Source organism: Fusarium venenatum, assembly GCF_020744135.1.
Source record: "Fusarium venenatum strain MPI-CAGE-CH-0201 chromosome Unknown EDB82scaffold_4, whole genome shotgun sequence".
Lineage (NCBI taxonomy): Eukaryota > Fungi > Ascomycota > Sordariomycetes > Hypocreales > Nectriaceae > Fusarium > Fusarium venenatum.
In genome coordinates this window covers 3864198-3884104 of record NW_027072132.1, presented here as the reverse complement: position 1 = coordinate 3884104, position 19907 = coordinate 3864198, and the positions used below count along the sequence as shown (strand labels likewise).

General features: G+C 48.5%; 7 protein-coding genes across 7 annotated transcripts; 4 read left to right on the top strand and 3 right to left on the bottom strand.

Moving 5' to 3' along the window:
• Positions 1-19: 19 nt before the first annotated feature.
• Positions 20-914, top strand: EDB82DRAFT_480440 (uncharacterized protein; the record flags this gene model as incomplete). The annotated part of the gene is made up of 2 exons (XM_025738284.1): positions 20-34; positions 126-914. The coding sequence occupies 2 exons, from the start codon at positions 20-22 to the stop codon at positions 912-914; spliced, it is 804 nt and encodes a 267-aa protein (XP_025593060.1).
• Positions 915-3397: 2483 nt separating this feature from the next.
• EDB82DRAFT_529803 (concanavalin A-like lectin/glucanase domain-containing protein) lies at positions 3398-4197 on the bottom strand (the record flags this gene model as incomplete). The annotated part of the gene is made up of 2 exons (XM_025738283.1): positions 3398-3447; positions 3498-4197. 2 exons carry the CDS (start codon positions 4195-4197, stop codon positions 3398-3400), a joined length of 750 nt encoding a protein of 249 aa, XP_025593059.1.
• A 3037-nt stretch (positions 4198-7234) lies between these two features.
• On the bottom strand, positions 7235-8445 carry EDB82DRAFT_561853 (uncharacterized protein; the record flags this gene model as incomplete). Its single annotated transcript, XM_065609762.1, has 2 exons — positions 7235-8034; positions 8082-8445. The coding sequence occupies 2 exons, from the start codon at positions 8443-8445 to the stop codon at positions 7463-7465; spliced, it is 936 nt and encodes a 311-aa protein (XP_065463384.1). The 3' UTR covers positions 7235-7462.
• Positions 8446-10500: 2055 nt separating this feature from the next.
• EDB82DRAFT_436927 (major facilitator superfamily domain-containing protein) lies at positions 10501-12246 on the top strand (the record flags this gene model as incomplete). Its single annotated transcript, XM_025738279.1, has 1 exon — positions 10501-12246. The coding sequence occupies one exon, from the start codon at positions 10501-10503 to the stop codon at positions 12244-12246; it is 1746 nt and encodes a 581-aa protein (XP_025593055.1).
• Positions 12247-13461: 1215 nt separating this feature from the next.
• EDB82DRAFT_480435 (uncharacterized protein) lies at positions 13462-14922 on the top strand (the record flags this gene model as incomplete). Its single annotated transcript, XM_025738278.1, has 3 exons — positions 13462-13622; positions 13669-13906; positions 13957-14922. 3 exons carry the CDS (start codon positions 13462-13464, stop codon positions 14920-14922), a joined length of 1365 nt encoding a protein of 454 aa, XP_025593054.1.
• A 566-nt stretch (positions 14923-15488) lies between these two features.
• Positions 15489-16644, top strand: EDB82DRAFT_514695 (uncharacterized protein). Its single transcript, XM_025738277.2, has one exon. The coding sequence runs from the start codon at positions 15907-15909 to the stop codon at positions 16513-16515; it is 609 nt and encodes a 202-aa protein (XP_025593053.1). The 5' UTR covers positions 15489-15906; the 3' UTR covers positions 16516-16644.
• Positions 16645-17093: 449 nt separating this feature from the next.
• EDB82DRAFT_319877 (kinase-like domain-containing protein) lies at positions 17094-19522 on the bottom strand. Its single transcript, XM_025738275.2, has 4 exons — positions 19339-19522; positions 19141-19272; positions 17563-19094; positions 17094-17513 (listed from the first exon to the last, which is right to left on the bottom strand). The coding sequence occupies exons 1-4, from the start codon at positions 19358-19360 to the stop codon at positions 17307-17309; spliced, it is 1893 nt and encodes a 630-aa protein (XP_025593052.1). The 5' UTR covers positions 19361-19522; the 3' UTR covers positions 17094-17306.
• Between the last annotated feature and the right edge of the window lie 385 nt (positions 19523-19907).

Sequence of the window (19907 nt, the reverse complement as noted above, 5' to 3'; positions counted from 1 at the left end):
ATGAACTGTACTTGCCAACATGACTGGAGGAAAGGTGAGTTCTTGAAACCTTCACCTTGAGAATCTTTCTCGACGGTTCGTCCTGTATTGCAATAAGTTACTCTGTCTGACACATTCCCCTGCAGAAGGAGGGCTCAACCAATCCGTCAGCTGTCCGAATTCGTGACAACCAACGACGGTCCCGTGCACGGCACAAGGAGTACGTCGAGGGTTTGCAGAAGAAGCTTCAAGACTATGAGCGTCGGGGTGTCGAGGCCACATTGGAGATGCAGCAGGCAGCTCGGAGTGTTGCTGTCGAAAACTCCCGCCTAAAAATTCTGCTGGGTTATCATGGTATCACTAATGATGACGTCGAAAAGTTTCTGCAAAGCTTCCCTGATCAGTCAGTTTCCGATGCCGCAAAGGCAACCATCTCGCAGTCAACCGCCGGTCAACCACCCATCGCCCTCGCACCCAAGATGCTTCAACCTCTGTCAAGAGCACCGTCAGATCCTCCGAGGACGTTACCGCCGCCGCAACTCCAACAAGAGACCAGCACAAGTACTCGAGATGTTGTAGACGCAGTTGTAGGGATCAAGAGAGACTCTCGAAAAGCTGGATTAGACGGCAGACCAAAGCTCCCCTTGCCGATAGAACAGCGACAACCACTCTTGCAACCTCGTCCTCAACTACCCATACTACCAGCACTGCCATCTCTTGTACTTGGCCAGGGCAGGCCAGAACCCCCTCCTCTCGATAAATTGTCGGTCCTTGCGACAGCCAGCGTGCACCAAGAACCCGATGCCAACAAACACCGTCGCTCACATTCCAATACCGACAGTCTCCGGGTTCCAAGCCCGTCGATAACAGGGCAAAGCTCGCCGGCATCTTCACATACAACCCCCACGAGTCGTTTAAGTTCAACGTCGCCGTGAAGATACGAGTGCAGATGGGGTTCGAGTCCGTATTCTCGTAAACCGACGAATACCCCTGAGAGCACAATTTATGAAGAAGCTGCTTCTGCAGAGATCTGCAGGGAACGTGGCGACAAAATTGGGAGGTTTCGGTGAAGCTATCGGAGAAGGGAGTTCTGGGTAACAAGATCGATTGATTGAGAAATGTGAAGAGGCAACTTTGCCTTGCCTCATAGGCGTATGTCCAATACAGTCCGGGCACGGGTTGAGTTGACAAAGGTCGACTTGCTCGTCTCAACTCTGAGATTGAGTCATTGAGAAGACACATAAAGTCAATGTGGGCATTGCTCGATCCAATAGAAGTTGACGACAAACCCGAGGTCAGATGGGCAACGCGGAAGCATGTTGCAAGTATTGGCGATACTGTTGCAGATTCGGATGGAGTCCATTTGGTATCTGACGAGAACGTTGGATGTTGCTGGCAAAACACGAAGAGCCAAGCTGGGGAGGGAAGGGGGAGTAGTTGTACTGCGACCAGATCTGTTGCAGGGTCGAACATGAAATGATACCAGGATTACGGAAGCGAATCGATCGCACCGGGGAAGGCATATACCTTGTAGAACCGCGTCTTGGGTGCTGCACGGCAGTCCAATGCCTTGACCTGGATGTGAGATGCTGAGTTATATAGGACGGCTTTCAGGTTGTTCAGGTGGGAGGCCGCTTGGTGGAGACGTGGGATAACAAGGGCAGGTTGACTTTGTGCAGGCGGGGAACATGCTTAGCCGGTCGAGTTGGAGGGTGTCCCCGATGCAATGTGCTGCTGGAAGAATTCAGGGATTCCTAACGCCTCAGAGGTGTAGAGAGGAAGGAGATCTGCAAAAGCTTGGCACAGCAACAAATAGCCATGGCAAAAGAATAAAAAAAAATTGTTATAAGCGCAACAGCATGAGTCCAACGTGAGATGAATAACAAAGTACTGGCTCGAAGTCAATTTCTTGTCGCAGAAACAGTTCCTAGAGTCCCTTTAGTCAACCACTGACATGGAAGAGTTACCAAGGCCGAGGGAACCGGGATCCAGTGTTACTCCACAACGGCGTCATGTTGACCCATTGAAATGCAAGGTTGAGAGTGAGATAAGATGATTGATTATTCGTAGTCTCCTAGCCGAGTGGACCAACGAGAAGGAAGGGTCTGTTTTGAGATGCTTTGGATCATGATGATTTCTGTGAGTTCGGTCGCGGAAGCGGCAGCAAAGGCGAAGTCGAAGGCGAAGGCGGGAGACAATCCGAGGGACTATATTGGGTCGAGATTCTTCTTGGCGGCTGAAAGATGAAGGATCGGTTGTGGCGGATGAAACATGGGAGATGGTTTGAGAAATGGAGTTTGTAAAAGTATAGTGAGGCGGTCGAGTAGGATATAAAAGGATCCAGGTTCAGGTAGGAACGGGAGCGGCAAGTGGGCACAAGACTCCTTCCTTCCTTGTCGTGGCATTGAAGAGCCAAGTCGAGTCATAAGTAGGAAAAGACTGTCTTTGGATTTGACGGACATTCATAAATAAGAAATGTCGGTCGAAGATACAAGGCATCTTTAGCTTTAGCTTTGTTCCCTGCTCAGCTCATTTCCATGACGTAGAAAAGAATACCAATCAGAATCCTTCAGTGACAAAAGGCCCCCCCCGAACGTCAGGGACCGGGAAGTGGGTGCTCATGCGCCGACCAGGGGTGGGTTACCTCCATGGGTAAGAGGCTCAGGTATGATTGGTGAGTTGTCGTCCTTAAATAAGCTTAATCGTGTGGCTTCGGTTGACGTTGACGTTGACAATTTCCGAGGTATCGGCTGCAGATGAGTCTGATCAGGTCTGAAGAGAGTCTGTTGAGCTGTTGATGCCCTGGGGCTGGTAACCAAACTGGTCTAGGCCATGGCTGAGTTGACAATAGGTACCAAGTATGCTGGGTGCACACTTACTTATCTCCCTCCCCAATACCCATTTGGTGACAACCACGCCTCCTCATGTGAACCCAGAGTAATGAGACGCTCACTATCAGATGAACAAAATGAAGCGATCAAACCATTCAATAAAGTTCGCGGGACTCGTCCAACTTTAAACCTCTAAACGCAGCCTGGGGGGTTTATTGGCCGCGCGGCCCTGTCGACGCGTTGGTCCCATAATTGGTGGTGGCAGTGCACCCTCTTCAAACGTCACCCATATCCCGAATAGTCTCATTCTTATTTTTTCATTCACAAGTGGCCCGGTCTAGACAGTCGAGACACAAGTGAGTTGTTGTGTCTCGTTAATTGGTCAGTTGACACTATTGCCAAGCCAGAGCATGGTTCTGCACCAAGACAGCAGCTAGCCAAAAACATGTTCAATTATCTCCACCTGCATGGGACAGAGTGAGACTTTACTATATACAATGGAGATACAATACTATGTACTTGTTAAGATATACAAGAAAAGAGCAGGAAGAAAAAGATCAAAAAAAAAATCAAGAAACTAGCCACTCTTAGTTGACAGATAGGCTATAGGCAGAAGTAGCAAAGACACAGTTGGAACCTATAAACGTTAGTCTCTACCAAACACAGCACAAGACCACACAAACTTACCGACAAAGGGCTCAGTACCAGCCTGGAAGCTAGTAGCAACATAACTACTGGGAACACCCTGGCTCTTAGTAAGATACGTAAGAAAGGGAAGAAGATCGCCCTGGAAGTTGCCCAAATTCTGAGTCGACACAAAAGAGTACACAGTTGTATCGCCGTTAGGTCCACGGAACAGCTTCCACTGGGACCCGTTGATAGTCAAGGTCGCAAGAGGTGTAGAACCATGATCAGAAATAGGTCCAGCACCACCATAGCTACCCACCCAGATCATAATCTCATACTTGTTGTTGGCACCGACTGAAGGCGCAAGCCAGAGGTCGTAAGCAACATCAGAGACCATGTTCGTTCCTGTGTATCGCCATGTCCATTTTGTAGGAATGGATTTGATCGCCGAGACCTTTTTGTTGATGTTCTCGAGGGCCACGTTGGAGTACGACTTGACGTGGATGTTGCCTCCGGCCCAGCTCCATTTGGTGGACCAGGAGAAAGAGCCGCTCTTGTACGAGTTGAATGTTGTACACTGCTCTCCGGATGTTGCTTCGCCGCGACCCCAATTGTTGTGGTAGACGGTATACCCAGCTGTTTGAACGGACCCAAAGGCTTCGCACCAGGTGGTTGCGCGCTTGTCGAGAGTCTTGGAGGGAGTTGTGGGCGAAGCTGATACCACAGCCGCGATGAGGGATACAATGTTAAGGAACTTCATTCTGAAAAGACAACCTTGAAAATAGGAGTGAATAATGAACTGAGCAAAGAAAAAAGAAAACTTGACGGAAATGCTCAACTTATACTGTACTTCCTACTATATAAACGGTGACCCTTTACACCAATGCTCCAACATTTAGCTAAATTACTTATACGTGGTGAAACACTTCCTTGTTCAAAATCGACATATCCGGTAAGTTTCGACTGATGTAGAAACCCACCAAGTGCCGACTACCGATTTCATCCCAACTTAGTTCCACCAATCACCGCTCAATCTGAGTTCTCCCAGCAATCAGATACTATGATGCAGAACATCCTTGTGTTTGTCGTAGTCGATGAATGATGCCATCTCGTAAATACAATTGGGTCATAAAAGAGGAAGGGAAGTATTTAATGCTGGATTGAGACTACTCGGAAGCGCCGGAAGTGCTTGAAAGAGGAAGAGTGTCTATCTTCCGTGCTATGTCTGAACTTGAAGTATCTTGATGTAAATCTGTTGATTGACAAATGTTCATGGATGTCTGGGAGACCATGAGGGTACAGAGATGGTGTCCCTGGGTACATAAATAAATGTGCTGTCTAGGAGAGTGATTCACTCACATTTCTTGAACACCTCACATGACAAAACATAGGAACTGTCTAACAACACCGCGGCTAGTGGGTAGTAGAAACGGCAACCTCCTTGGAGTATAAAAATAAGTAATCTAAAAAGTATAGTCTGAGTAGCATAAATTGACCTACTAATCTCGTCTCTTACGTTTAAAGCGGTCAACTTTTCTAATATCCGGAGGCACGGGCAGTTTAAAAATAGCTGTCCGACACATTTCATCCTCAGGTACCTAGGCAAATAAAGTTAAGTTTTCTGTGACTCCAAGGCCTTTTAGTCACAAGTCGGTTGGGAATCTTTGCTGCGCTAATACTCTTCTTCATATTCCTTCTAATATCGCTAATACAGAGACAGAACTTTGGGGATGCTACAATGCCAAAAGCCCAAAAGCTGGCAAACAGCATAGAAAGAGATAGAAATACCAATTCCTCGTACCATGATGGCCGTCAAACTTGGTCACTCCTCAGGGAAATGCCACATGTATATCCAGATATCCAGCTGCTGTGATCCAGAAGCGCCCCTGGTTTGTCATGTCTTTCGCCAGAAGTCTTGCATCATTTCCTGCTTCTTCTGGTTCAAATTGTCTTGCTCTGGTTCTCGATCTGATTCTCGCGCCGGTTTTGGTCTTGAGTCTGGATCCAAGACACTCCAGCCCAAATTCTCTGCATGGTTTGCGGGCTTGACATACCTCGCCATGATAAAGGAAACCCTTTTGTCAGGCATGTAGTTATTGTAGAAGTACATCAAGTGTTGTAAACTGTCAGTATTGCCCGCCCAGGTGTCGCCAAGTCCGTCGACTGGGCCCACAATATTGTTTTCCTCTGTACTGTTAGAGATCCTGATGCTCTTGTAAGTCCTTTGCTCCTCTGAGTCCTAGTAGAGGATGCTTTCCAGCTGAACCTCCCTAACCCGTGCCAATTCGACTGGTTGGGACTCGGGGGTTTCGTCCTGAATCTGATTGGCGTGCTGAGAGTTTCCCATTTCTTGATCACTCTCTTCGACGAGAGTTTCGCCTTGAATCTGACTGCCGTATTGGGAATTTTCTGTTGCTTCAGTATCACTCTCTTCAACGAAAGTTTCGTCTTGAATCTGATCAGCGTATTGAGAATTTCCTGTTTCTTCAGTATCACTCTCTTCAATGGGGGTTACGGCTGGAAATTGGTTCTCTAGCTGCCAGCAAAGCTGCTTCTCGGCCTGCCTTAGTTCTTGAACCTTGAAGTCGAGGTTCATCTGTGTCTGATAGAGTTGGTTCTCGAGAAGAGTTATTTGGTTGAACGTGACTTGCAAAGTATCCTCCAAAGCCGCCTTCTCCAAGCTCCAGGCATGGTGCAAAGCCACCCTGTCCATGCTCCAGGTATCCCGATGGAAGGAACGATTTTTACTGGCTTCAACAAACTGTTCTATCATTATTCCAATATGCTTCTGGGCCTGATAGTATCGTTCCTGGAGATCTTTATTGGTTTTTTTAACCTCTTCGAGTTGTATTTCGAGATGCTTTTGCTGGACCTTCCCTAGCTTCGTCTGAGCCTCCACACGCTTCGTCTCTTGATCTTGAGCCTTCCGTTTAGCGTTTTGGTGTTCCTCGTTGAGTTGTTTTCCGAGATGCTGTACCTTTTGCCGGGCCTCCCCTAGCTTCGTTTCTAGATCTTGAGCATTTTGTTTTGCGTCTCGACGTTCCTTGTTGAGTTGTTCTTCGAGATCCTGGGCCTTTTTCTGGGCCTCTACTAGCTTCGTCTGAGCCTCCACGCGCTTCGTTTTTAGATCTTGAACCTCCCCTTCAGCATCTTTGTATTTCTTGTCGAGCTTATTGTAAGATGTTCGGAGGTTTTCCTCTGAACGACGAGCCGAGTCAGCATTCTTTTCAGCCTCCCGTTTGGCGGCTCGGTGTTTCTCCTTGAGCTCATTGTAGGATTGGGAGCGTTCCTCTAAACGATCAGTTAGTTGTTTCATTTGCTGATCGTGCTGGTGCTGTCTCTTTATTGCAGTCTGTCTCACGACACGTTTTAGTCCCATGTCTTCGTTGAACTGCTTTATTTGTTGTCTCAGCCAATTTTGCGCGGGGGATGGGCCATTCCCGTTTCCCTGTGGGTTGGGATCTTGTGATACGTTCATGATTATTATGTCGCTGATAGTAACGATTGGGATTATAGTGCTGTTGCTTGAACTATTTGTTAAAGAGAAGAATGGAAAAGAAGAGTCGGGCTGGAATGGAGGATAGATAGATACTAGGTAAGTACCTGCCTATGCTCGCTACCCACGCGGAGGAAGCAGCTCTTGCCTAGCACCTAGTCCCTCGCCACCCAGATATAGAAGGGGGGGCCGAAGTAGAGCTGATGAATACGCTCTTAAGAAGGATCGTGCAAATAGACAATAGGTTTCTCTAAAGACAGCTTGCGAACCCAAGAACAGTCTAGTCATAACTATATCTAACATAAAATGACACTCTGAAGACATCCCAGTTCTTCCTTTTTTAATAGCTCATTATGGATCAAGAAAAGGGGAGACACCAACCAAGGCACAACTGCGCAAAGCAAAAGCACTCTTTCTCTTATTTTATAAAACTAAAACTCCAAGCCCCTGGCTAATACAAAACTCACTCCGCCCTTCTGTGTCAACCATCCTATCTACCACTCCATAACCCTCACAAATAAAAAAAAACTCATCTCAGTTCGATAATCTCAGCCTTGACTCTTCTTTCTTTCAAAAGGTATTTGATCTCGCCATCCATGAGGCCTATCACAAAACAACTGTCAACGAAAAGGTAGTGGTCGTCTTTGGGACGTAAAACCGTAAAATAGCGACATCCCGCGACACAGAAAACTACATCCCCTGGCAGGACTTCCTCTCCGATCAATCCAATATAGCCGTCTTCAGTGATAAACATCCTCCTTTCCGATAGGAGATAGCAAGCAGACTCCCATTCTTGGAAAATCTCAACAGAGTGTTCATCGTAGACAGATGTATCAACAATCGATGCACATTGAATCATTCCCGAGAGTCTAAAATAATCGTCTGTGTCGTAGGTATCATCCGGTTTCAAGAGACATGTGCAACATACTATCTCAAGAACTGACTTGCCGTTAAAATAAGTTGTTCTTCCATATTCCTCAAGTACTATATCAACGAAACTAAATCGATTTTGGGACACTTGCCGAGGAACAGGCTTATGACAGACTGTCTTGATAGTCTGTACCAATATTGCTTCCGTCCATAGGCTATTTCCAGAGATAGCTATCAGTGCCGGATCATGAAGCTCAGAGCATTCTTCCAAACCATACCGAGATGGACTGAAGTGGTCGTACGAGAATCTAAGGTTCTTTCTCCTTTCCTGAAGAGAGAAGACGGGGGCCCAGGTCGGCAGTCCATGAAGCTGTCAAGTGCCAACGGCGTGCGTGTCCAAACCCCCCAAAAAAACCTTGCGTCCTTCGGCGTTCCACGGGGGATGGTTCCCAATATTCGGTTGGATCCTTTCACTAGCCATTCTGTAAACTCCGAGTATACTTCACTTATGGACTTCGCGTAGTCTGGAACGATGGGAGCTTTAGTCACAGCGAGCAGGCCGTAGACGTAATCCAAGTTATCACTCGCCTGCAAGTGACCTGAAAGGCACAGGTCAATACCAAGAACCCTTCTTGTGGGCATATTTGAATGACGCTTTGTTTCAAGAAGACTCATAGCTCCGCGTTGGTACGGCGCATCACGATAGCCTCCTTCTTGTCCCATTTATTCCTGTGGGCAAGCGGTGCTGGGTGCAGCAAGTTCTCGAGATACAGTTTAATCATCGTGTTGGAAAAGAAGCAAATCCAATTGGAGACCCTGAAGTGGGGAGAGATATAATAAAGCTTCTTGGCAAGACTTCTTGTTGAGTCCATACTCGGGACCAAAAACTGAGCCTCCAGATGTCTGAGAGATGATGGATTGGGTCTCTGTCCCATCTATCATCCTTTAACAGCCAGGAAAAGTCAGTTCCAAGATTCTCGAACCAATCTAATTCCTGTTCTGGGTGTTTTGGCCCTCCACCAAGCGACCGATATCTGTATCTTAGTAGGTATCCCGCCTGATCAAATGCTGCGTCGAGGATCTCGAACGCCTCCTCAACGTCGCTGTCACAAAGAGACAATCAAGCGAGTACCAACCATGCCAGATTTGGTAAAGCAAATCATTTCTCTTGTTATGTTTGACACTCTCATAAATGACCACTGATAAACTAGACAAAAAGAATGCACATCAAGACTGTGGCAAACAAAGAGCCACAATGGTTTCATTGTTTAGCCAAGGCAAAGAAGGCAACATGGTTTGACGGTAGTCAAGCCACTGCAGAAAAACGGTTCCATAGCGTGACGAATTGCTTCCAAACAAAGAAAAGCTCCGTAGCGCCAAGACGTTGGGAATAAAGTTCATTCGGCGATCGGGCAACGAAAGATTGATCTGATAAGATTACGGAATGGGAGGAATACAAACCTGAGACGTGTGATTTCCGAGATTTGATGCATTCAAGGAATGTGTTTCCTGCATAGAGCTAGTAAGTGGTCTAGTGCTTTGTCTGGTTCACTTGATGCCGATATTGCCACGATGATGCTGAATTGATGGAAATAACTTTTGTCTCCGGGTCTAGTGTAAAGCTGAATCTAGTTTGCCTCAGCTCTCGTCCAAAGACGATATTCCCGTAACGTAAGATTTACTTTGTGACCCTTCTATCATCAAAGTATCAATGTTTACTTTCTACTGTAACCCTAGACCATGTTACAGTGGAGTGAGCTGACTTGTAAAATTTTCATCTGATTCGAGACCCGACAATGTGGAATAATGACCCGATTGGAGAAATACATCCGTGATGAGCTGAAGAACAAGACAAGCCAAGAGAACCGGTCTGTTATCAATCAGTTTGTCCTTTTCCCTTTTGCGGCTCAAGTCCGTGATATCCGATATCCGTGCGTCCGAACGTATCATAAAACTTTTATATCCGATACTACGTAGCATCTTTTACACTGAGTGGATGAGAGAGCTGTGTAACCGTCGACGGACAGCTCCGAGGATGTTGATCTTTGCTGCATGTGGCATCTGAGTTCTTGCATCGGCAAATCCGTTCCTGTGAGACTGAGACACTGAAGGATGAAGCAGAAGGCTAGGCAGCTGTAAATGAACCCTGTAGTATTCTTGGCGCTTGGTTTAGAGAGGGAATGATGGTCGGCTCACTTTTGACTAACGCCAAGAAGTTTGAATCCACTGTTGTTGATCCTAGGCTCGGAGGGTGATGTGACATGGAGTTACAACGCCGTTATACATACTAACATGTACTTTCTACAGGTAGGTTCTATCAGTTACTGTTGAGCGTTGCAATATTCTAGTTCGAGTTCAACGTTGAAAACTAAACAATAACATCTAATCGAATTCCGGTATTATCTTATAATATGTTGTACAGTCTATCCTCTCAACATCGTCTTTTATGGCAACTTTTCATCCGCCACATCCATCATCAGGTAGTCCCCTAAATGCGCTAATTAAGTCCCTAGCGCTGTAGTGGTCTCATGATCCACCAAAAATTCTTGCCTTTTAGAGTTATCTATCTAATCAATCTCACTATCTGATCCACTCGCCTTTTCTTCCACTTACCTTTTTAAAGGTCGCCATTTCCACACCATTTCTCGAGATGTGACCCTCTACTATTTTCTCAGTCTCTATGAGATAGTATACATCATGTCCCTCAAAGAAACAAACGAGGCCGGCCATGAGGCCAAAACGCCCGCCGAGGCCGTGCGCGACATCACGTCGCCTGGTGTTCAACGCATCAAGGCCATGTCCGAGGTCATCACCATGACGGATCGCATCTTTATCTTTCTAGGTGTCTTCCTCATCTCTTATGCCTACGGTCTCGACGGTACAGTTCGCTACGCCTACCAGCCTTCGGCCCTGAACGAATTCAAGGAGCACTCACTGCAATCCTCCGTCAACACCCTCCGCGCCGTCATCGCTGCTGCTGCTCAGCCTACCGCTGGCAAAATTGCTGATGTCTTTGGCCGTGTCGAACTTATTTGCATCTCCGTCTTTTTCTACACCATCGGTACTGTTATTGAGGCTGCCTCGCAGAATCTCGATACCTACTCTGCTGGTGCTGTCATCTACCAGATTGGTTATACCATGATTTTGTTGTTGGTCGAAGTCATTATTGGAGATATTACCTCGGTCAGATCTCGTCTGTTCTTCAGTTACATCCCTGCTCTGCCCTTCATCATCAACACATGGGTTAGTGGCGATGTCACAGCTGCTGTGCTTGGTGCTACAACCTGGAGATGGGGAATCGGCATGTGGTGCATCATTTACCCCGTCTGCGCCCTTCCTCTCATCATCAGTCTCCTCGTCGTCGGCCGTCGCGCAAAGAAGCAGGGCCATCTTGTTGGTTACCGCTCATCCTTCCAGCAACTCGGTCTCAAGAGCTTCACCGTCGAACTTTTCTGGCTTCTCGACATTATCGGAGTCATCCTGCTCATTGCCGTCTTCGCTCTGCTTCTCGTCCCCTTGACCATCGCTGGTGGTTTCGAGAGCAAGTGGTCTGCCCCCCAAGTCGTTGCCCCTCTTGTTGTCGGCTTTGTTTGCATCCCCGTGTTCGTTATCTGGGAACTCCGCGCTCCTCACCCGCTCGTGCCCTTCCACCATATGAAGGACCGCTCCGTCTGGGCTCCCATGGGTATCGCGTGCATGCTCAACTTTGCCTGGACAATGCAAGGCGACTACCTCTACACTGTCCTCCAAGTCTCCTTCAACTTCAGCATCAAGGCGGCCACCCGAGTTCAGTCCCTCTACTCATTCGCAAGTGTCATCACCGGCACCATTCTCGGCCTTATCGTTTACAAGGTGCGCCGCTTTAAGGTTTTCATCGTATCCGGCACGTGTCTGTTCCTTGTCGCCTTTGGTCTGCTCATCCGCTACCGAGGTGACCCCAGCGACTCGAACCAATCCGGTGTCATTGGCGCTCAGATCCTCCTCGGTATCGCGGGTGGAATGTTCCCCTACCCCGCCCAGGCCTCTCTCCAGGCCTACGTTACACACGAGCGACTTGCTGTCATGACAGGCCTGTACCTGGCCTTGTACCAAGTCGGTTCCGCTATGGGCAACGCTGTGTCGGGCGCCATCTGGACCCAGGTCTTGCCTGTCCGTTTGGCTTCCAGCTTCTCCAGCTTCGGAAACGAGACACTCGCCGTTTACACCTACTCGCAGCCTCTTTCCGCCATCCTCGACTTCCCTGTCGGCTCCGACGAGCGCACTGCCATGATTGACGCGTACAAGCACGTGCAGAGGCTGCTTACCATTACTGGTATCTGCCTGTGTATCCCTCTTATCGCCTTTTCTCTGTGCTTGCGTAACCCCAAGCTCACTGATCAGCAGAACTTGGTTGAGGATGAGAGGCCTGGTGAGACCACCGAGCGCACCAGTGCTAGTGCTTGATTTGGGACGAAATTTAACGTTTCGGATGTTTAAAAGTTGTATATAATGATATAATTGTAATTGGATAAGCCTGTGGCTATAATTGGATAAGCCTGTGGCTATATTGTACATTTGGTTGGTTGCTGTGATTGTGGCTGTTGCTTATGATTAATGAATACGTTAAGCAAACGTCGATCTCTATCGTCACCACGTCGATTTGAACATTTCTACCAGTCAAGACCAGGCTCTGGTACATCTACGAAGATTACCGTTGATGCAACCCTCAATCGCTCGCCAATCTATATTTAGACCCATCTTCCCGTCTTTCAACCTGACCTCCAGACAATGCTCATCAGTGACATTCGACAAAGCAATTGTATAACAGCCACCAAATGATGATAAACTCAATGCCCATTAAGCATAATTTAAAGCATGCAGTACAAACCTGCACCGCGAAAAACTCATCTTCCAATCAATCGTCTACTCGGCTATCAGGCCACTCACTATCAAAGCCTCACTGCAAGGTACCGACACGGGACAACCAATATATCTGATATGATCTCACTCAGCCGTATTATTCCCAACTGCAGATCTCTTCAAAGCATTTGTCCCCTTTTATCAGCTCAACTTACTGATCGTCGCATGTATACACTCTCACTAAAAAGCAACCATACCGCTCACGCCAGCTCTGAGCCAATACAATCCCGCTTGCATCTGCATCCCTCGTATGAGGGGAAAACTCTCCAAAGATGACGTTTTTCTTTTGCTCTTTTAGCACAACATATTCTCTGTGACACGTGTTCATGCTTAAATTGCGATACGAGGACTCCCATCCATATGCAGGAACCAGCATAATCTTTCGCATAAGAGTCAACTAAGGTGGAGATGAACACTCAGAGATTATTGACAATATTCACCTCTGTGTGGTGCGGCTGAAGAGTCAAGGCCTCGATATTTATGCGTTAATGGGTTGTATTGCAGGGTGTTCCCCCTTGTCGTTGCATATGCATATGTATAAGTGGCTTACGCCTTCAGGATGTTGGGAGCTGTCACTGCATATCGCAATATGAAGAGTCACTTTTCTTTTCCGCACGACTCAAAAGGTTGTTGAGTAGAGAAAAAGAAAGTAGGTATATAACAATGGCCTAGGCCACAGCAGACTCAATTCATCAACCACGCCTTTCGAGTTAAAGGCATCCATTCGTTACAGTCACTCGTTTCTGACACTCCTTCACCATGAAGAGTTCATTTGCCTTTGTCGTTACCTTCCTGGCCGTTAATGTCCTCTCAATACCTAGTTTCCGCAGTGTCTTTGGTCTTGAGAAAAGACAAGCTGGACGATGCGGAACAGGTTTTGGAGGCGTATGCGCTGCTAACGAATGCTGTTCCAGCGCTGGGTAAGTCGTCTCCATTATGAGTTTGCATGATCTGACAATGGTCAAGTTGGTGTGGAACTGGTTACCTTTACTGCTCCGCTCCGTCGTGTCAAATAGAGTATGGCCCTGGCTGTGATGCGAATGTGAGACCTACCGGTCCTGATACTACCAATGTTGCGAGGCCAAAGGTTGGAAGTATTCCGTATGGACAGGCGATCTATCGGTGTAATCGAAACGGTGATATTGCTTTGACATATGATGATGGTCCATATACTTATACCGAGGATCTGCTTGACCTACTCCAAGTAAGTCCCCAATCCACACATCACACCCATTCACGAATATTGTCTGACAGCCACAGCGCTACAATGTCAAAGCAACATTTTACATCACAGGTCGTAATCTCGGCAAAGGCGCTATCAATGATCCCGCAACCCCATGGCCTGGCTTGATCCGCCGCATGGCTCGCGACGGTCACCAAATCGCCAGTCACACATGGTCTCACCAGCGCCTTACCACACTATCACGTTCCAAGTTCTGGAACCAGATGATCTTCAACGAGATCGCCTTTGCAAACATCCTGGGTTACTTCCCAACGTATATGCGTCCTCCGTACTCAGCCAGCAACGCTACCACAGATGCGTGGCTGGGTGAGCTGGGATACCACGTCACTTACTTTAACTTGGACACTGAGGGTTACCTGCACGACAGCCCAAACACCATTGATACCTCAAAGCAGATCTGGGACACCACCGTAGAGGGAAAGTCCCCTGCGAGCAACAAGTGGCTTCACATCGAGCACGACCCAGTGTATCAAAGCGTGTACAACCTCACAGAGTATATGCTCAAGTCTCTTGTCCGCAACAACTTCCGCGGCGTAACAGTCGGTGAGTGCCTTCAGGATCCCAAAGAAAACTGGTACCGGCAAGTCAGCCCCTCGTCTGCCTCATCCACCACTACAGCGGCCACGAGCTCTGCGACGTTCCCGCTGACTACGAACGGACGCTGCGGTTCTCGACACGGCGGGGCAACGTGCAGAGGAGAGTTCAACGGCGAGACGTGCTGTTCACAGAACGGGTGGTGCGGGAGTACGGATGCGCACTGCGGGAGAGGATGTCAACCTGTTTTCGGGACGTGCAGTGGGGTTTCGGAGCCGGCGGGACCGGAGCCGACTGCAACGAACCCGGGGCGATGCGGTCCTAGTTTTGGAGGGAAGAGGTGTGATCAGTGGGATCCGTGTTGTTCAAGAGCTGGATGGTGTGGAACTTCAAGTGACCACTGTGGAACTGGATGCCAAAGCGCATTCGGAACATGCAATTAAGTTGCCCACCCTACAGTGTGACTGGTATAACTTGGTTATGGTATTATTGGCATTGACTATGACGAGAAGGATTGGACTTGTCTCCATCAAAGGATCAAACTTTACTTGGTGATGATAAAGGGTCAACCTAAGCTGTGGGAATAATGGCTTGCTAGAGTTTAGGTAATTGGTGGAGGCAACAGGCTAGGGGTTTCAGTAGGCGGGTTTAATTGTAGGTCTGTCTGAGCGTCTTAGTCCGGCCATTACCATGGAGCAAAGGTAATTTAATTTCAGGGGGCAACCTAATAAAATCTAGACAACCAGTGATGGCCAAATGACCGAATCATTTAATGCTAGCGAGAGAGCTTGTTTACATTAACGAATTTCCCATGATAAGCGACGGTAAGTCTGTTTCCATCCATTAAACATGTTGGTTCATGAAAATGTTCTTTGTTTGTCTGTCTATCCCATTAGAGACGAGATCGTCGATGTAAAAACCTCAGCTGTAAGCGCCAAGGCTTAGCCCCAAGATTCAGCCAGTGCTATCGGCAGTTCATGACATGTTCCAAGATACCCTCCAAGGTATCGATCAGCACAATAACAAGAAACCTCGCATTCCGATACCCCAGTAATTATAGGGCTGATTCGCATTGGTCAACTGCAACTGTGACTCAATGTGATGGAAGCGACTTCAGTGGTGAAAAAGCAACGAAACCCCCCCCTGAACTGCTTCAGGTTCCACTTGATATATGACATATGGCCAAGGAAAAGCGCCGCCAGCGGTGAGGCTAAAGTGATGGAAGTGAGCTGTCTCTTACAGCCTGCCTGGGCTGCCTAGACTAAGAGACTTAAAGAGAGGCTAGAACTATAGTCTTATTTTTACCCCGGAACATACTAAACTATTAAAGACCATCTCCTCCCATCCCCTTTTCTTTCGTCTCCCCCATCTTTACTTCAACTCAGTAATAATCAGTCTTCACTCGTTAGACACTACAAACCGTCAAAATGCAGTCCATCGTTATCGCCTCTCTCCTGGCCACCGCCGTCTCGGCCAACGTCAACTTCATGGCCAACCCCATCATGAAGCGTGGTGCTCTCGAGGCTCGCCAGACCGGCCTCCCTTCCCTCGGTGACATCAGCGAGGAGTGCCAGTCTGCCGTTATCGACATCGCCCAGGGCGTCCCTACTCCTGCCCCTGAGATCGTCTCTGATCTCCTCGAGAACCCCCAGACCGACCCCTGCAGCTTCAGCACCCCCGCCTCTCTCTCCAGCGAGTACGGTGCCTACAGCTCCTCCATCATTGCCTGGTACGCCAAGAACCAGGACGACATCATGTCCGCTGTCAAGGAGTGCCCCGAGCTTGCTGAGCTCGCCAGCCTTGTCCCCGTCTGCGAGGCCTCTGCTACTGCCGTCCCCTCCTCCCTCATCGCCTCTGCCACCACCGCTGTTGTTCCTCCCGTCGTTTCTTCTGCCGACGAGACTGCCCAGACCCCCGTCGCTACTCCCACCTCTGGCGAGTCTACCCCCGTTGAGACCAACGGTGCTGTCGCTCGTGAGGGTGGCCTCCTCTACGTCGCTGCCGCCGCTGTTGCCGGTGTTGTTGCTGCCCTCTAAATTTGAGATGGTAACAGATGGACTGTTGGATAAGGCATTTAAGATTAATAGTTTTTAATACAAACACATCTCTTTCGTGCCAAACTTGAACATTTATAAAACTGCATGTAATATTAGTGATGTTGGTTAACCGTTTAAGCATAACGCCACAAAATGGTCAGTTCAGCCATGTCTCGTATAAATTGACCGATGTCAGCCACAGCGCTTACCATTGTCTACTCATTCTGAATTGGGGCAAGGGTCAACATCTCATGTGTATATAATAGTATACCGGCAATCAAGGAACAAAGCATCGCCATTGCAAAATATCGGTCTCGAGTAGTAGCAACCAAGTCGATATTTTTGCAACTATGTCATACGTTCTAACTGAGGGAAACAGCTATTAAACCGCAATGCTCTCTTCCTCAGTTTCTCCCTACTATCCACTACACGACACCGATCACAGACTCAGATTCATCACATGAAACACGTTTTCAAGACCAAGAATCTAACGAACATGAGACAGTAACATAACTACAGCATCAAACCCACTAACGAGTGTATCAAACTCCAAACACGCCAAAACAAAGTAGGCTTCTTATCTACATTCATTCTCATCCGCATCCTCTAGATTCTCCCAGACTATTCTGTTCTGTGCTGTGCTTCTCATGGCTGACCAGTGTTTCCCACGCCTCCCAGCTACATGGCTCTTTTAACTGGCAAAAAGACTGGCGTCCTGCCTGAGTGAGTCGAGCCAGTTCAGACTCGAGCCCGCTCGCTGTCTAACTTCTGCCTTCCGTCTTTGGCAAGATTTATCGGTTATCCGTCAAGCTACCAACAAAGGACGGGTCCTTAACACTGCCGCCAGCATCTCCAAGTCCAGCAATCGGTCGGTTGTAGCTGAATCCTTGGAATTGATTCTGCATCGTCTGTGACAGCATGGGGCCGTCGACGTAAGAATCTTGGGGCGCTTCAGATGTAAATTCGGGGTCAAAGTTGGTTGTGTCCAGAGCGTCGGCCTATTCATGTCAGTGAGATTCAGCTCAAGATGGGAAACGGAATACATACCACACTAGGCTTGAATGTAGGCTCGTACTTGCGCTGAAGCAACTTCCTCCAGTCAATAGCATGGAAGAAGGGGTGCGCCTTGATTTCAGCTGAGCCATTAGCTCCCAATCGCTCTTCAGGATTACGGTTGAGAAGCTTGGTGAGGAGATCCTTGGCAGCTGGGGGGACCACATCCGAGAAGTGAAGAGGCTCTGATAGAATCTTGCGGTACATCTCGTTAGTGTTCTCATCATAAAAGGGTGGCAGACCCGTCAACATCTCGTAGAGCAAAACGCCAAGGGTCCACCAATCGACTGTCTTGTTGTAACCTTGACCCATCAACAACTCAGGCGCCAGATACTCGGGGGTACCACAGAAAGTGTTAGTTCGGTCCTCATCCTTCATGTCAAGCTTGCAAAGACCAAAATCGCACAGAGCGATGTGACCTTGATAATCGAGGAGAATGTTCTCGGGCTTGAGATCTCGGTAGATCACACTGAAGCCGTGTAGACATTCCAGAGCACAGAGAAGTTCGGCGGTGTAGAAACGGGATCGGTTGACGTCGAATCGATGCTCCTTTTGCAAATGGTGGAACAGCTCACCTCCGTTGACAAAGGCAAGGACAAAGTAGAGCTTCTCTGGTGACTGGAAACTAAACTTGAGCGGCACAATGAAGGGGTTGTTGATCTGCGCCAGCACAGACCGTTCGGCGAGTGTGTGGGCGACTTCGGATCGCGAGATGATGTGTGCCTTGCGAATTGTCTTGAGGGCATAGATTCGGTTCGTGTCCTTCTTGCGCACCTGCATGACCTTGCCGAAACTGCCCTTACCGACAAGCTTGAGAAGTTCAAAATCCTCAATCTTGAGCTTGCCTGCTCGGGTCTCAACGTAGTCGACGCCAACCTTGATCTTTCCTGTTCCGTACTGCACGTCAACCCATTCGGCACCCTGGTGGCCGTGACGCGCTGCGAATTCGGCAGCCGCCTTCTCGCGGTCCTTCTTGCTGGCTTTGGGGTCCTCCACGAACTGCTGTCTCTCTTCGAATCGGGGGTTGATGCGTACGACACCCAAAAAGATATCCTGGCTTCGACCGGATCCGGGTGGTGCGTTCGGGTTGCGCATGTACAGATGGATGACGAGTTCTGTCACTCTTGAAACATCGAACTTGTATTGGGTGTTTCCACCAGCCCAAAGGGGGTTCTCGGGGTTTCCATCGACCGAGTTGACAAAGACCTGAACCTTGTCGAAATCGAGGAGGGCGTACGGCATGTACTTGCCAGAAATTCTACCGTGGTTGGTCGGGATACCGTTAAAGCCACCAGCGGACGATTGTGGCCTTCCGTTGGAAAATCCAGCAGCACGTTGTGAGGAGCCGGGTCGAACAGAGCCGGAAATAGCGCTTCCAGAGGACATTGATCCTTGGTGTGATGAAGCAAATGCACTTCGGTGCTGTTCGGGGAGGGAAAATCCTTGACCTTCATGGAGGGTAACGACGAGAATACCAGGCTTGGGCGGCTTGACTACGGGAGACTGCGTCATGGCCTCAGAGGCAGCTATACCCGTCAGTCGTTGACTTTTGTCCCAGTTTGATATACTCACCTATAGCACTTTCGGTCGTGGGTGTGACGGCACCGCTGGCTTGGGCCTCCTTCTCTTTGTCGGTGATGGTTGAGGTAGACGGTGATCGAGAAAAGGGACTCAAGGATTGACCCAGATGGGTTTCCTTTAACTCTGATGAACGTTAGCTGTTGCGATTGGGAGCTGGAGGTGTCAGATAGATATTGGATGTCAACATACTCTTGGTAAGCTTCCAAGACATGGCTGCGACTGTTGACGAGGTGTTTACAGAAGAAAAGGTGCTGTCGACAAAGTCGATGACTTGTGAGCAGAGAGACAAAGTCTGCGCTCGCTGACAAACTCCTGATCAAGCAAAAAGGCAGATGGTAAGAGCACGGTAGAGGATTCAAGTGGATGATTTGTAACCCCGCATATAAACGTGGAGAGAGCGTAGACCGGCCGCTTTGTGTCGAAAGTTTGCAGGTCGAAAGGAAGGCGAAAGGAAGATTGTGCGCCAACGATCTGGAAAAGAGTGAGATCGAAGGGAAGATGGGGAGGAGAGTTTTGTTGTCGAGGCAAGTCAGGTATGAGGAGGCGAAGCAACAAGAGCCCGAGACGAGACGAGCCGAGCCCAGATATGGCACCTAGTGGACGTGAACGGGGGGATGGAAAGAAGTCCAGGGGAGCCGTCCGTGGCGGTGGACCTTTTGAGATAGCTTCAGGGGATATGCACTGTGACTAGAGTATGTGCAGCGCTGTTTGAGTGCTGTAAACACAGTGTCTCAGTCTGCGACACAGGAGCTTCAGAC

Bases quoted from the DNA above. Each gene is read 5' to 3' on its own strand.
- EDB82DRAFT_319877 (XM_025738275.2), bottom strand. From the start codon at position 19,360: ATGTCTTGGAAGCTTACCAAGA. The intron at 19,273-19,338 runs GTATGTTGACAT...AACGTTCATCAG, and splicing joins GTCTTGGAAGCTTACCAAGA to AGTTAAAGGAAACCCATCTG. The intron at 19,095-19,140 runs GTGAGTATATCA...TGACGGGTATAG, and splicing joins CACGACCGAAAGTGCTATAG to CTGCCTCTGAGGCCATGACG.
- EDB82DRAFT_514695 (XM_025738277.2), top strand. From the start codon at position 15,907: ATGCAGTCCATCGTTATCGCCTCTCTCCTGGCCACCGCCGTCTCGGCC.